The following is a 16,999-nucleotide window of genomic DNA, read 5'->3' as shown; positions in this document are numbered from 1 at the left end:
TCAGGGGCAGTGTGTCCCAGAATAGTGCAGAAAGGATGTTTTTCTGTCTATATTTGTGGCATGAATAACATCAGAGAGAGACATCTTTCCTTTAGAATCTCAGAGGATAAGAAGTTTGCAGACTGAAATAATGTAAAGGTATTTTTTTAAATGTCTTTTGAAACAGGGTAAAGGATAGCAGATCAAAAATATTTTCTTTAAAAAGTTTTTTATCATTGGAGGTTCTGTATCTCTTCATTACCTACAACATTCTCCTCTCCAACACCACCAACCATCCCACCCTTTTGCTCGTAGTTCCCTCCAGTGCTCTGAAGGTCTCTCTTTTCTATGACTTCCTTCCTTCAGATTCTCCCTTCACATTTCAGTGATGTAAAACAGCCAAGATAAGAAATAGCTGTCTCTTCCCAGGAGGAGGCTGACGGATGTGCAATTCAGAAGAACAATTCCGTTTTTCCTACTGTGTTCCTAGCATGGGGGGTGGTGGGGAGTGGGGGTGGGAAGTTAACCTCACTTTTGCCAGCTATGCCAGCTGTTACCATCAAAATAGACACAGCAAAATACATCAGCATTGTACTGCTCTCTTCCTGAAAGAATAGAATAGTTAAAAAAATATTAGATATGGAACAGAGGTGGCTAATAACTTGTACGTTTGGTCAAAATACAAAACCAAATAATTGTTTGTATAATGTATCCTATTACTCTTTAAGCATCTGGCATAAACTGTTGTCTTCAGTCATGTTTCATCTAAGTCCCTTGTTGCTAGAAAGATGCTTGTGCAGTTAGACTGTTCCCACCAGGGGATAATGGTTACATTTGTTGTGATTTCTTAAAAAGAAAAGCATACTGAGCTTTGGGACTGTAAGAGTTAAAGAAGGATATTTGTGTGGAGATTGAGGGATTTGTTATTGTGAGATTTTAAGAGTAGCTTTTTACATTATTTTTATATTGTTGATGTGGCTTAATGAGGAAAACACAAGAAATAATGTTTTCTTACTTACCTAAATATAATAAAAACAGCAGAAGCAGAGAAAAACTTACTTGCCTTGGGATCCTAATTCACATTGTTGCAGGAATTCACAGGCAAGAATATCACATTTTATGATGGTAAAGAAGTTCTCCAGCAGGCAAGAAGAGACTGGGTTTCCATGATTAAGGGATACAGTGGCCAACTGGATACTTACAGTGGGAGATTTTTTGGGATGAATAAGAAAAAGCAAGGCATTGAATTCTCACAAGGGTTTCTGAGAAATATATTACTATAGACACCCTTTATCTTTGTCAGTAAATAGGAGAAGTCCATAAAGGGTCTTAATTATTACCGTATTAAAATCTTCAAAGGTTCTTTTTGTCATGCCCATATTTTTAGTATCTTGCTTTGCTGCATCAGTGGTGACCTAGACTGAGAATCTGGTTTGTGTGTAATAAAGCAGCACAGGAGCACCAATAGGAACGACTCTCCTAAGATACTAAAGCCAATGTTCTCTGTAGCAATGGGCAGCAGGAATCACTAATGCCACAAAATAAGGCTTAATGTTAGTGTGACTGTAACCTACTTCAGGGAGTTAACCAAATGATCTGACCAAAGTGTTTACAGAGAGAAGGAAAAAGCATATGAATGATTAAGGAAGGTAATGGGAAACTGTCACAAAACTCCAGGGAAATTGAAATATTATGCTTGAATTATCAGAACAGCAGAATAAATGTTCTTTAATGGACACTGTGTGAATGGTGTAGCACTCTGAGAATTGTAGAGAAATGGTCCAACTGTGCAAAAAGATTGTACTTGAGCAGCATCACAAAAATTGAAACTAAGCAGTTTATCTGGGATCTCTGGCTACTGATAAGCTTTTGCCTGAGTGGAACCCAATTCATCAGGAAAAACAGAAGAGTAAAAACAAGAAACCAGTAGAAAGGCTATTATATTTCACAGCTGGAAAATTAATAACACTTGTTTGTGTGTAAGTACACACTAAGGAAATAAAGTGGATGAGGTTTGGAGTATATGGCCCCAAGACTTGTTTTACCAGCTTTCCAATTTAGTAAAACAGATCCCAGGATCTGGGGACTAGAGAAACCCTCTTCTTACCTTTCAAGATAGAAAAGGGAAGAGACTACAAATTAAGTAGTATAAACAGAGAATTGGAGTTTTATGTGGACTATTGCTCAGCTTGTTAGATGGAGAAATGAATTTCCAGTTATGCAGCTTACAGGCGCCAAACAGAACTTAGCCCCTCAAATACATACTTGGTGAGATTCATCTCTGTGAACAGCAGATGTTGCTGACAAAGTGTGACCAGACTCAAAACCTCATTACTGATCCAGCATATGTCACTACTGTTGTCATTTCATGAAAAAGACCTGGTTTTCAAAAATCAACCTGAATAATTTCTTAGACGTTGGAAAAATAGAACACAGAAGGATCTAGTGAAGACATAGCAATGAAACTGTTTTACCTAGCTTTCAGCAGGTAAAGCATTGAGTTTATGAAAGTAAATGGTGAGAGACTGATTCTTCCAGGAGGGGATATATAGTAGAGTCCTTCTAGAAGCTTAATGCATTTGAGATCTATTCTGTTCACAAAATATAGTGTAGATATTGACTTTTCCATACTCACGGAAAAGAAAGACAAGATAAATATGTGATTTTTCTTTACCTTCTGGTGCCTGAAAATGAAGCTGTGGTTTTTGTGGTTGAGCAAAGGGTCACTGGAGAACAGTGTTTATGGTTAAGCTATATGTATAGTAATGATTCACTAGAAGCTTGATTCCTCAATCTACATAGGGAGAACTGTTTTCCTTTACTTGCTTTGGAGTTTAGCAGAGTCTTGCATCTTATGTCAGAGAAAAGCCACTGGGGTTTTGTGTTTCAGATCTTAGAGAGGCCAGACCAGCGCCATAATAAGATGGTACCTACAAGAGACCAACAGTCTTATTGTTGGTCTTTAATCTGGAGATCTGTTCCAAACAGAGGCATGAGATACAATCTATGAGGTTTCAAGAAGGCAAGCAAGGAGGTAGAGCTTGGATTCATTTTCTTGTTGTTTTGTTCTTTTGTTGAACATGAACATTGCAGTCCCAGGTCATTTCCACACCATTGCTGATGAAATATTTCTAAGATCCATTCTTGGTTTTTGGGCATTCTTTCTCAATATCATTATGTTGAGCTGGCATCACCTGTGAGGAGTTTTATAGAAAGCTGCTTATAGCAAGCTCTGTACATACATCCAGTCTTCTGGTTGCCTCTGATGTATTTCAAATTCAGGGCTATTCTTCCTGGGTTAGGTGGGGTGCACAGCCCATACAGAAACATGGTCTGAATAAATCATCAGTTACCAGTTTGTAAGACCTTTGAGCTTGATGAGCACTCTGGAATTTGTTCCACCTCTTCTAAGAGTCAAGCTTGTATCATGAGTCAAGATCATATCACTGCATTCAGTGAGCTATAAATGTGTTCCTTACTATTTTCTTGTCTATTTTCTACTCCTTACTGCCAAGACATGGGCATTTCTGAATTTTGTAGATCTCTTTGAAAAATTATAAGCAAGGGTGTAAAAGAGAAGGAAAATTACATTCTTAAGTCAGTTTAAAGCTTGATATTTGGTTGTTTATAATCTCAGTATGTTAGTTGTATGATAAGAGTATTTTTGGTGTGGAGACTGAGCAACAAGACTTATTGCAGCAATGCAGACAGTGTTTGTCTGTTGGTTAGGGAAGTGGACTGGAAAGCAGGAAGATCTGGGTCCTAGACCGAGCTGAACCAGTGACTCATCAGACTCTGGGAAAGTGCATTTAACCCAGTTCTGCAGCACTGCAGAAATCAGCTCAGCTGCCAAACTTAACCAGAGCATGCTTTAAGTCACAAGTCAGTGGTAATATGGGAAAGATGAACCCTTTTTTTCATTGAGTAAATAAATGTAATTTTCATATTACCATATCCTGAGCCAGTATTTCCCAGTATGGCTGCAGTAATGCTCTTCTATAGTCAAGGGGATATTTTGAAGGAAGTGAAACCTCCCCTGTTCCCTGCTTCCAAAAAAAACCAAACAAAAACCAATAAAACAAACAAACCTTCCAACTCTTCCCATTAAAATGATGTGGAAACAGATATGCAGAATGAAGAAATATCCAAAGAATAAGCTGTCATTTATTTTTTAGAATGCAGGGTAACAGTTCAACCATTCCAGGTTTCTGATCTTGTGATTTACAGCTACAAATACATTATATTGAGATACAAATTTTGACCCCTAACTAGGAACACAGCTAAGAGCGCTCTTTGGCAGAAGAAAGGAAGGTATCATGTGAGTTTTATGAGCAAATGTTTCAAGACATTTTGCTAATCAAAAGTAAATAGATGAGAAAAGAGATTATCACTGATAGTTGACTACCAGTTTTTATATCCACAAGAGGTATATTGGTCTTTTCTTTCTGAACACATTCTTCTGTTAGGTTACCTTCCTCAACCTCATTGCAAATAGAAAAACTTCCACAGATGTCTGTGTACAGTCCTGATATGTCAGATCCTCTACTGTAGCTTCCTTATTTGCTAAACCTGTACCCAAGGCTTTTACCAATGGCAGCACTGATCACCTTGAAGAAGAGGCAATAAGGCTCAGGGAGGAGGTTAAGTTTTGCAAGCAAAAGTGAAAAGTAAAATGGGTCAGTAAGAAAGCTAGCTCTCATGGGCTTTTTCTTGACTGAAATAGAAAGGAAATGGTGGGTGAAGCATCTGACCAAGCAGTTAGCCCTAAACACTTCCATCATCAAATGCACTTCTTTTTCCAGTTTGCAAATCTCTTACCCATTCTTCTTACTTTTAAGGAAATACCAGTCCAGTCCCAAGAAGCAGTTCTGAAAAACTGCATAGCAAATTTCCACATTTAATATTTCCACAACAGTCATTTGTCTAACAGCCAATTCTGGAAATTGAGCCAGGGCTGTAAATGTTATACTGCACTGGACTTACCCATCAGCATGTATGATAAATGCAGTGTCAGCCAATCTGTGCCATTACTGATAAACCTGGGCAAATCCATTCCTTCCAAATCATGCTGTCAGGGATAGTTCCATACTTCCTGTTCTTGGTAGTTATTTGTAATTGTGATTTATATAATTCTGCAGAAGAAGTTAAATTCAGCTTTCTTGCTTTCCTTATTATATCTGATTCTGCAGGCACAAGATTTTAAAAGGCCACTGAAAACCATTGCCAACTTCATCCCTCCCAAGGGAAAAAAGAACTCCCAGGATCTCTTAAGTATTCACTTCAGAACCAGATCAGCATGTCTGAACCATGACTGTAAACAGAACCATGTCTGTAAACACTTATCAGAGGGAAACAAAGTTAACAAATTCAATTGATAAAAGCAGTTCAGACACAATCAAATGTTTTTAAGTAATTACAGATGGCATGAAACAGGAATAAAATCTCAGTGGTTATGCTCACATTTTGGGAATCCCTGGCACCATTGCCTACTCTGAAGAAAGTACAGATGCTGCAGCCATGCAAACAGCTGTACAGCTGGTTTCTGTCAGTCCCCTCCCCACGAGCAGAGCTAATGCAATTGCACTGCTGCTGGTTCAAAAGTAAAAAAATCTTTCCTACATTGGCTGGTGGATTTGTTCTTAGTGTAATAGGCACAGATGAGTTCTCAGAAATACTGGTTGCCTATCTGAAGTATGATTAGCAACCTTTAAGGCTTACCAGTCACAAAGAATAATATGTTCTTAAGTTTCCTGAGTCTGCCAATTTACGTAGATGAGTAAACTAGACAGGTCAAATAACTGGCGTGGTTTATAAATAGGCTAAAAAAAAAATCTCCATATATAGACTAGTATCCAGACTTTCTATTGTTTCAAGCAAATGATATCATTATTTGGATGTCTTTCCAAAACTGAAAATGACTAGACTTCGGAAACCAGAAGTAGTTAAATATAGAAATTGCTACTTTAATGAATGCTGTGTTTCATTATTATGCTACTAGTATGTGAACAAATGTCTTTCTGTTCTTAGGGATGGGAAAGGAGGTTTTATTTTAGTAATATAAGATATTGCACAAAAGCCAAATTCAGATTAAGGGTTGATAGTGTCTTTGACTTCATTCCTTTATGGAAAATATTCCAGTATAACTGCACATATCAAGATAACACTGTCCACTAACTTGCACCTTGCATAAGCCTTGGGCTGATCAAATACAAAAAGTACTGTGGCTTGCATAAATAAAATATTAGAATAAAATTTAAAAATCAAAAGAGAAACAATCTGTGCTTTTCAGTGTCCCTAACAAGTGATTATGTCTACTTTGTCAAGTCATAATAAAATCACAGAATTAAGTCAAAGGAGTTTTTTTCATTGCTGATAACTAGAAAACACTTCTGACTTCTGTAATACAGTTTTTGGAACCACCTAAGTAGCTTCTGTGGAGATGCATTTAATTTCTAGGGGTGGCGTGTTTAGAACAAAGATTCATGTTAAGATGTCCCAACACTCTTAACCTGAGACCACCATCCTTTTAGATGAGGAATATCATGTTGAATGTTAGATGAGAGTCTGTTGTCTCATAAGAACAGATAACAGTGAAACAATACACTAAATCTCTAAATGTATGGCTTTACAAAGATGGGATCAGGTTTCACAGGATATCAAATTTTAACTTACCAATACAGATTTTACTCTACCTACTGCTGTATCCTTTACCTTCCTCTCAGATTTAGCTTAAAAATCCTATTTGAGCAAAGAACTGGGTGACATGAAGTCACCTAAATTTAGTCATCTACATATTCAGGAGATGTCTGAGTTCTCATTATAATCAAGGAACCCAATGGGCTTGCCTTAACTAATAGTAATAGTTGATGTAGATATCTTTGCTTACTTTTATTAATACATTTCCAGCTTCAGTCTTACTAGGCTTATACCTATGGGGTATTTTTTTCTGCAGGCAAACCCAATTCTGGCCTTGGTAAAACTGAGCAACACTTTTATTCTCTTTTTGTAGTCATTGTGGGCTGTATATATCACTTCATGGCTGTGTAATATTTGCCCCTTTGTAAGACGTAAGAGACATTTTTACCATGGTTGCACACTCTTCAAAGAGCTTAGTTTTCCTGCAGTATCACCTGTCTCCTGCTACCATATATTCAAACCTTAGTTGATGACTAAGACAAAATGTGTCATTTCTTTAGGCAGGCTCCAATGGACAAGTGCCAGATGATGTTTTTCTTCCTTGTCTGGATGAAATTTTGTTCCAAAAAAGCCTTTTGCATCTTAACCCTCCTTCATTAGCTCCTGAAAGCTGGAGCATTTTCATGCAGTGACCTGGGACAGCCTTTTAGGATTCCTTTTCCCATGGTATTACAGATTCTTCAAAAATAAGCAGGAATGCTATATTTTTCTATAGAGGTTACTTTTTTTTCTTATTTTTTGACATTTTTAAGTGTTTTAACTGGGTTTTCCTATCTTATATTTCTCTTTTGTAGCATAACATAGAATCACCTTGTGATGGAAAAAAAAAAGGAAAAATATGGCTGAATTCAGCTTCATTACCTGTAAAATATTAGACTTCCATTCTCAGACTTCTTGACAGAAAACTGTATCACAACAAATGCTGCTTGCTTCAAAATGTGCTCTTTGCAAACAAACTCATGTTGGACAACTAGGCAAGACCTGTGGAGAGTTATTCAAATATCTATGCTTTATATTTAGGTAGCTTTTAAGCATTACTCTTTGCCTGCTCTCTTAAAGAGCTTATTTTTTTTTTTTTAATGCCTACTCTATCACAGCAACTCTGGATTTCATCTGGTTTTCTGGGTAACTATGTTTGGATGAAAGCCACAAAATTAGAAATGGATTTATGAAAATGTGATGGATAAATTCACACTGTATCATATCTGGCTTCTGCTCTTGTTCCAAGGCAGTGTCTCCAGACAGCAACAAGAGAACTTTATAATCTGAAGGGGGACAGTAAATAGTACCTCAAATAAAGTGAACATGTGGAGCTGTGAAATTTCACTTTGAAATGAAACTATGCAGCCTTCAAATCAAGGCTGCATGCCAGAAGGTTCATATAATCAAGAGTCACAAGCAAGTCCATAAGAGGAAAGTCTTTTACGGCTTCATTTCTGAGAGATACAGAATTAATATTTCCCATCTCTGGTTCCAACATACTTGCTGAGACACCCTTGAGAAAACCAATTTCTGTCTGTTGGGGTCTTCTCAGCATTGGAGACTTAAAATTCTTGCCCTTCCTCTCCTCACCCAAACATCAAACAAAGGCATCCCAGTCCTTGGGAGGAGTAGTGTTTTTGGGTACTTCTCCTTTGTTAACATTCCCATGCCCATCAGGACTCAGATCTGAAGCAAGCCACTTGCTTTCCTGGGATCCTGCTTCCCAGTTTTCTTGATACACTGCATGAGAAACTTCACACCACTTTAATATACATAATTGATTTCCACAAGTACAGCTCTTCTCATTGCATTGGGAAGACTCCATTAGGCAGAGTTTAGGAGACCAGCTCTCTTCATACAGCTGGTGGGAAGTATCTTTGTGTTCTTCCTGGGACCAGTTTCGTCCTCCAGAGGTTTTTCATTGAAGGATATGTAAATACATGGCCCCTGCTTTTGGTGGGAAGTGTAAACATTCATAAGATTTTGAGGTCACGCACTAAATTATTCTAGTTGCCATGCATCCAGTCTGGAAAAGGTTCTGGCTCTCATTGAAATATGAAAGAAAGAATTAGTTCTTAGTGAAATAATTCTCAGAACAGTTGGAGAGAGTATCCACACCCACATCTTTTCCTTCCTCTCTGACAGTGCCAATTATCTCTCCCTTTCCCTGGACAATAAAGGTCTTCATAGTGATCTTACTGCCTCATGCACTAGAGGGACTGTTGGCTGGCGGTTTCAGATGGCTGATTGCACCTTTGACATTGTAGCTCTGAGGAGAGACCAGGACTGTTCCTGGGCAATCCAGGCCCTCTCCGCTGACAGCATTCTCAATACTTGTTTTGAGTGGATGTTTATACATATTTCTAGAAAAATAAGTTTGGTAACAGGCAACAAATGTTTTCAGCTCTTAAATGAGTAAAATGTTGGGTTTGAGCAAAGACAACTGTGCTGTCACGTTTGAATCCAATGAAGTTCTTCTCTGTCTGGTGATGATCAGCAGCAGGATTGTTCTGTCATACCCCTACTTTATTTTTCCTTCTTTCTTTTGAAGGAAGCAAAAAAATAATGTTTCTAAGTCAGGGCTGTATAAACCGAATTTGAATTTAATGTCTGTATCAACATCTGAAGGTCAAATGTGAAAGCAGAGGTTCATACTGGAGGTGTGGCCTGGCCTGGTCTCCCTGGCACTGACACAGAGGCTGACTCTCAGGCATGCCAGGAATTCCCTCGGGACTCCAGGCTGAAGCCTCAATTGAAGCTTCTGAATGTTCTGCTCCAATGTGCTGTTCATTGCCCCACTGCAGAGGCACGCAGTATGTCAGCACCTCCTGTCCCAGTCCAGTGCTCCAGCACGCTCCTAAAACTTCTAAAACACACCTTGGTGAAACTTGGGTGAGCAGAATGGGGCTTGTCAGCACAGAGGTTAATGCACAGCTACAACATACAAAACATTATCAAAGAAGATGGTGGTGTATGGAGTCTTTGATTCCAAGTTGCAATATTTTCATTATAATTTCCGTAATTATTTTTTGAGCTGTATGTAAGGAAATGGCTTATATTTCCTGGTCTTTCTGTACTCATAGAACTGTACTTTGAGGTCTGTCTCTGGTTGCTTTTGTTCTTTGTTAGAATACCAGCCCTTGAAGTGAAGGTACTTGAATGGGCATGCAGAAATGACAGCTACCTAAATATGGCCAAGATTAACAACAAATAAATCATTAATGTGTGAAAAAGTTTAAATAAAAGTGCATATATATTTCTGTGGTTTTTAAGAGCTTGGCTGAAAGAAACTGCATTTATGTTGTCTATTTTTGGCTGAAGATGTGTAAATACAGAAATACTATTGTTTGTATTATGAGACAAAAAAAATAATGAGAAAGCAAGAGGGCAGAAAAAATTTTATTTTGGGACACCCACATTGTATGCTTGCTATACATAAAAATGAGAAGTATTTACACTAGGCAAATATGCAAGCTTTACAAACATAGGTGGCACTTACTTACATGTTTTCTCTTGCTTTTGTTTGAGCAGTGTTCATGTTCCTTGAACATGATGAATATATTCATCCCAGCACAGTGGCAGGGAAAGTCAGCTCTGGAGATGCTTAGCTTTGAACAGTGTGAACCTGAGCAGTGTTAGATGTAACTTAAGATTTGCTGATTAAACCCCTCTAAGAATCTAGTATTTCTTTATTTGGCAAAGTAGCATATCACTGTTGTTATTAGTAATAATTCATTACTACATCACAAGAAACAGTGAATTACAATTCTATATCTTCTTGTTATTATCATTTGTACAAAAGCACTTTAAAAAAATCTGATAAATTACACAAAAGGACTATTAAGTTGTAATTCTACTACCTTTGCTCCTGCAGTTGGTATTCAGAGTAAGCCTATCTTTCCTTACAAGCTTATCCCTTCATACCCCACCTTCTCACAGGGACATGCCTGGTCAAGAGACCTGTGGTCTCTCCTCATGGGGGCTTCCTGTGGGCTTGTGCTCACAAGTCAGCATCACTGCTGCCTGCAAATGTCCCTGCCCTTGCTCTTAGTATATTCTCACTATTTTCATTCTTCACCTAATTTGATGCCCTCTTCATCTTTTTTTTTTTAATTTTCCAAGTTTTTACCACCCTTGCACTACCATTTCCCTGCCTATACTCATCCCAAATAAACAACCTACTCTTAATTTCTTTTTTCTCATTGGTCCCATTTGTTTTATACTCAAAAGTTATTGTTTCTGACACTATTACCCAGGAAATAGTTTCTGTAATACGGTATTACCATTACAGTTGGCTGAATGAGACAGCTTTGCCTCCAAGGGCTGCCTTGACACTGTGGGTCTCATTTGGAACATTAATGTTACACATTTCTGGACAGAGTTACCATATTTTACTCTTGATTCTCCAACTTCACCTTATGCACAGAAAGCTTGCACACCAGTACAATGGTTTAGCTCATTTTGTGTTTGCACATATGTCAACTCTTAAATAATGTCCTTCACACTCAGTGTTCCCATCAAAGAGTGTAGCTTCCTGTGAGGGTGAGACTTGGACACTTAACACAGGATTCATCTCATGTGAAGCTGGACATCTGCTCTGTAGACACGTCTCAACCAGTTACCCTATGCTACATCTCTAGTCTCCTTACTCTCCTATGAGATTGAGCTCTGGTATCTGAAATAGATCTGAGAGTCTCTGGGTGATGTAAAACATCAGCCAGATGTTGTGCCTATATGGCATAAATCTTAAATTACATCCTATAAACCCCATTTCTAGAATCTGCCTAAACTCTGGACTTCTTGGAGATTAGTAGGATTATACATCATCCAAAACACGAGAAATACTTGGAACTGAAAGGCTTCTCAGTAGACACCTTCATACTTGAGGGCCAGTTCTTCCAGCTTGATTACACCTTGATTACAGAATATCATTCTGATGCAGGCACACTTGTCTTCATTTAACTGCGTACTGAGCTGGTTAGGAGATTCATCTCCCCATCCTTACACTTTCTACAGGGGGTGGATCTCTCTATGGAAGCCTCCACCCACCTTTGTGGTTGAGAGAAAGCAGTAGGAACTTTCTGGGAGAGCTGCAGTCAGTCAGTTTAAATGCCAGTATAAGGATGTGATGAAACATGTCCTAGATCTGACTTTCCTTGCCACTGACCAAAAAGGCTCCTGCTCAGATCAAAACAACCACATTGGGTTGTCACCATAAGTGTTATGTTCCCAGAAATCTGTTTTCCTTAGGACATAAATAGTTGAGGACTTCAAAGTACATTGTCCATTGCTAAATTTGAAACTTTCAGGCTTCTTGAATTCTAATTGTTGATTGATATATGCCCATTTGGTTTCCCTTCATCTCAATTGTGAGCCCATGGGTATAATTGTTTTTAGCTAAGTTCTACAAGAGTCCTTAACAGACTTATTAACAAGCTTGTAAATCATAATGTTTTCAACTGTAATCCCCAGTAATGCAAGGTCAATCAACAGTGAAGTGATCTTCAAAAAATTATAAATATTCTAGATAATTATGCTAGTGAAAGATAGTAGAAAATGCTGCATGTGACTAAAAGATCCCAGAGTCATTCCACTAACAGTTGAAAAGTGAAGAGGTGGAAGTTAGGTAATAAAGAAAGCCCAAGTATAATCAAGAAGAGGTATATTAATGCTAGTCTCAAATGCTTTCCAATTATGTTCCCTACCTTTGGAGAATCTTCCAGATTTTTCTTTTCATTATCTGCAGAATCTCTGTGCATAAAAGAATACCAAATGAGAAAATAATGAAAAAAAAAAAGCTTCCTAAAATTGTGGAAGAAAACAATTGTGTCCCCATATTAGCAGCTGGTATTGTTACAGCATGCAAATTAAAATATTGGATGGTGGATAGTACACAAACAATAGACTTTGAACTTCCATTTGAAATAAGCATTAACAGCCTCCTCCATTTTTTTCTTACAAGTGCACAAATATCTTAACATAATTCTGATTAATTTTCTAATTTCTCCCTGACAACAGTTTACCAAATTTAGAATCACTCTGCTAATTAAAGAAATAAACGTGTTGTTCTCATAATTTTTTTCTCAGTAGGCAAAACTGAAAACCCACATGATCAAATTACTGTATCTGTGTGTTACTCTTGGGCTGGGATATGCTGTTGTTTACGGCACCAACAAAAACAGATTCTGAAAGTTCAAAACTGATTGTTACCTATGGCAGCACTACATAGCACTGTTCTCCTTAAAGTACACCCACATCTTCCAGAGGAATATGATCACACAGGCCATACATCTGCATGGCATCCAGAAAAATTAATAGAACTATGCTCAATTTCAGAAAAGGAACTGTGGGGGAAACTCTGTTAAATTAAGGATACTGAGAAAAATATGTACATTTCATCTGCAAATAGGTTAATAAGAAATGAACTCCATGGAAATAGTGAGTTTGTGATCATCCAGGTATTTAACTAAAAAATGGACCAACCTGAGCAAACTGCTGGAGTTTATAAAATCGTCTTGATATAATATTTCCTCTAAAAAATAGCTTAAACATAAAGCAGAAGTCATAATATGACACAGAACTCTGCTACATCCATGAAATACTTTCCTGAATAAAGCACCTAACCTAGGTCAGGGCATGGTTTCAGTTTGGTGGACTGCTTTGATCAGTATGAAAACCCTACCTCTTCAATTAAACATGAGAATTAAGTATAAAGCTGAAACAAAAGTGTTTTAGTATATGAAAGCACTTAAATGAAGACATGAACCTTCTCATGACAAGCAGAAAAACTTGTTTTGGGAACTTTGTATTGCTGTATGTCGTAAGATTAAGAGTCTGCTGTACAAATATGACCAAAGCAGGACTTAGGTAATACTTGATGCCTGCTTCATACTTTTTATTCATTTGACTGCCAGGGAGGTATGCAAATCCCAGAGCTGTGTTTTTGGGTGAAGGCAGAAATGGATACCTGAGAAATGTGACCAGAAAACCTCAGGTATTGAGTAGAGGATTGCTTAGAGCCACACAGCAGATTTGGTCCCCTCTCTGTTTTAGCTCCTTAAGTTATCCCTAGAGGCAAGAATAGCAGCATCACTGTCTATTTATGAAACAACATAGCAGTTCAGAGCACCCGTCCTGTTTTGGAGCCTTGTTTATATCCCTTTCACCTCCCTTTCAAGAGATGACGGGCTCAAGCTCTGAAGGAGGCAGAAAAGTAAAGGCACCATTTGCTTTAGCCAGGAAGAGAGCAAGTGACATGGAGCCTGACTCTGTGTCCTATAGGTGGGTTGCCTTGAGGTTTCATCTGAGGAGCAGTGCATGTGAAATGCCCTGAATGAGGGATTCGGTTTCCTGTAGCCACTAGACTTAGTCCTTCTCTCTTCTTCTTCTGACTGTATTAATTATTCACTGTGGGCCAAGTCAGGTTCAGAAATAGTGATGAGAAATCCCTTCCTCCTTTCCCAGATTACTTACTAGGCTGCTGGGTCATTTTCCGAGTTCAAAACCCTGAGCTCCAGTGGGCTACAGGCTGGTCTTCACAACATTCCTAATCATTAAGTTACATTTATAAAAGTCACACCACAGCATGCACAGGATCTCTGCTGTTCAGGTTTCTGAACAAGACTGACTGTGGCTGCTGCATTCTGTGCAGGCACTTGCATGGAATATAATCTGAGTTTGCCTGCCTGTTGAAGTCCATCCAAGGATTTCTCTGGAGCGGAAATATTTTGTGATCCATATTTTGTGATCCATATATTTGTGGCCCAGGCGAACGTGGTTTTGGTCAGGCAGGAGACATGTAACTGAAGACATTTACTTCGGCTGGGAGTGACTTCTAAATCACAGTGGTTGACTGCTAGCAAATTTTTTGTTCCTCCAGAATAGGTAGCCAAAGAAGAGGAGAAAGCAGGCGCTCATGATTTTGAACATGATACCTACATCTTCCTTTATGTCCACCAATAAATATTTCAAAATACAGCAACCATTTGGAGCATGCATAGGAGGATGTGCTGCATTGTGACCTAGGACCTAGTCCATGTCCCTCAAGAATCCAAGCAGCTGCACTTCTGTGATACGATATCTATTGCATGTGTTGAAAAGATACGTGGCATACTGCTCAGCATGGAGCTGCAGTGTTTTGAAAATGTTAAGGAAATAAATGAAGTAACATTATATTTCTTGATGCTGATCTCCAAGAACTGGACAGCCACACAAGGTTGCTTCTAAGCATGTATTAAAGAGGTTTCAGCTGTAAATCCTAGATCTGATCCTGGTCTTTGCTTTAGCAGTTCCCAGCAAGTCTGCTAATCAAAGCTGATTGTACTGTTTCAGATATTCTAGCTGATACCTTTTAACTTTTGTTTTGTGTGTGTTCTGGTTTGCAGGGTGGAAAGAAGTACACAGGACCATGTGGAGGCAGAGACTGCAGTGGAGGATGTCAGTGTTTCCCTGAAAAAGGAAGCCGTGTAAGTAACATTTTTATCCTGTAGATTGTTCTTGATGGTACAAGTTCAATGCTATATCATTTGCTATAGGTGGACTTGCACTAGACTGCTAAGAGTGCTAAAATCATTATTCTTTTTCAGAAAAAAATTGTTTTTTTCATCTTACCTTCTCACAGGCTTGTATATTTGAAGAAATGCTTTGTCATGAATACCTTGTTATGATATGTAGCATGCACTTATCTCAAAGATGAAGGCCAAGGGACCTGGTGGCCATGACAAGCTGATCAGATGTGAATGATGAAAAGATACCACATACATGCATGGGATACAGACATTTAATGACTTTAGAGATCTGTTCCTACCTAAATGATTCAATAATTCTGTGGTTCTATGAGATTTCCACTAAAGCAAGAGGGAACCATGCCTGCAAAACCTGAAATCCCCGCTGAAAGAGAACTGTTTAGAATTTCTGGCATTATGTTGATGCTGATAGTCTGTTCTTCATTGTGGAGACTAGTGAGGAATGAGGCAGAGGAAAGGAGATGGGGTGGAGGGGATTAACCACCTGCCACAAAGAGCACTGAGAAATAGGGCAGGGCTCCTATCCTGTATGGCTTGGAGCCCTGGCTGGCAGGCTCCTTCTGTACAGCTTGGTCTTCTGCAGCTGAGACAGTGACTCAGCCTTTTCCATCCACCCATCTCTAAGAATAGGTCAGGCAAGAGATGTGGTGGCAGGTCATGTGCTTGTTCTGCTATCACAAACTTCCTAAGATTTTTCAGTTCTCTGCCTTCCCTCCACACAGCCATTGCATTCCCATTGCATTCCTCAAGCTTGACTCCACGTCTGAGTGGAGGGAGAGGTGGTAGGAAAGTCACAGTGTAGGTGGGAGGCAAGGAACATTGCTGTTTACCAGAAGTCCTGATGTCTCCATGGAAGTCAGATGATCCTGGGGTCACCATGCCATGAGGACTGTAATGGTTATACTCCCATGGCCTGAGCATGAGATGCTCATGATCTGCTTTCCATTACAATGACCCAACAGCAACCTGATGAAGCTGAGGACAAACAAGACATCCCCTGAGACACAGCTTCTCAAGGGGCTCACTCCAGCTGTTACTGCTTTACCCTTATCATCCAGCACATGAAGTTTGGCAAGTGCCTTCTGCCACTTCCCACTTTTGATTGAAAATCAAAAACTGATGCTGTAAGATGTTCACTACAGTTCATGAAAATATCTGTTGCAAAACTACCAACTTTCTGACTGAAATGTTTTTCATGCTTCTTATTGACTGAATGACCTTGAATTTCAAGTTGCCAAGTGTGAAAGAAAAGGGAGGTAGCTAAACAAAACTAACTGCATGGGTTAGAAAACCTGAAAATGTGAAAATACCACTGTAGAGAAGCCGACAGGTGCTACAGGGAAGAAGCTCCCTGTGAATTGCTTCCTATCTAGTTTGGGAAAGTGAGGGCAGATTTTATGTATGTGCTTACCATTCTCAGTTTTACCTCAGGGAAGTAAGTAAACACACTTACTAATGAGGTTGGCCTCCCTTTAAATAGATACTCAAAAAGAGAAAATGGCTATGTTAAACAACACAAATTATATTTTACTGCTTGTCATTAATTGTGCAAGATGTGAAAAAGTATTGGGAAAAGGGACTTAAAGAATTTTACACTTCAAAAATCGTATTTTATCTGTCTTTATTTTACCTCTGCAATTATATACCTCATTCTGATTTAGTATACACTGCCTTTATTTTGTGTCTGCTGATCTCTTCAGATGTCACAACCTCTGTTAAACATCTGGTTTCAGGAACAAGATTGGCCTTTAGAGTCTAGTCAAGTTTGGCATAGCTTCTGGTCTCATGCTAATCCTCAATGGGAATATTTATTTTCA

The 16,999-nt window shown here is 38.7% G+C and overlaps 1 protein-coding gene across 4 annotated transcripts in view; it reads left to right on the top strand.

Annotated features, from left to right (window-relative positions):
* COL4A2 (collagen type IV alpha 2 chain) overlaps window positions 1-16,999 on the top strand; it is a 147,117-nt gene that overhangs the window by 33,421 nt on the left and 96,697 nt on the right. For all 4 annotated transcript variants that reach the window (XM_021545583.4, XM_085583743.1, XM_085583747.1 and 1 more), the window contains exon 4: window positions 15,042-15,122. In XM_021545583.4, coding sequence (XP_021401258.3) covers window positions 15,042-15,122 — 81 coding nt within the window. The remainder of the gene's footprint in view (window positions 1-15,041; window positions 15,123-16,999) is intronic.

Source organism: Lonchura striata, chromosome 1 (genome assembly GCF_050655825.1).
Source record: "Lonchura striata isolate lonStrDom1 chromosome 1, ASM5065582v1, whole genome shotgun sequence".
NCBI classification, from domain to species: Eukaryota; Metazoa; Chordata; class Aves; order Passeriformes; family Estrildidae; genus Lonchura; species Lonchura striata.
The sequence above is the reverse complement of the archived record's forward strand: the minus strand, read 5'-3'. Positions and strand labels throughout refer to the sequence as shown.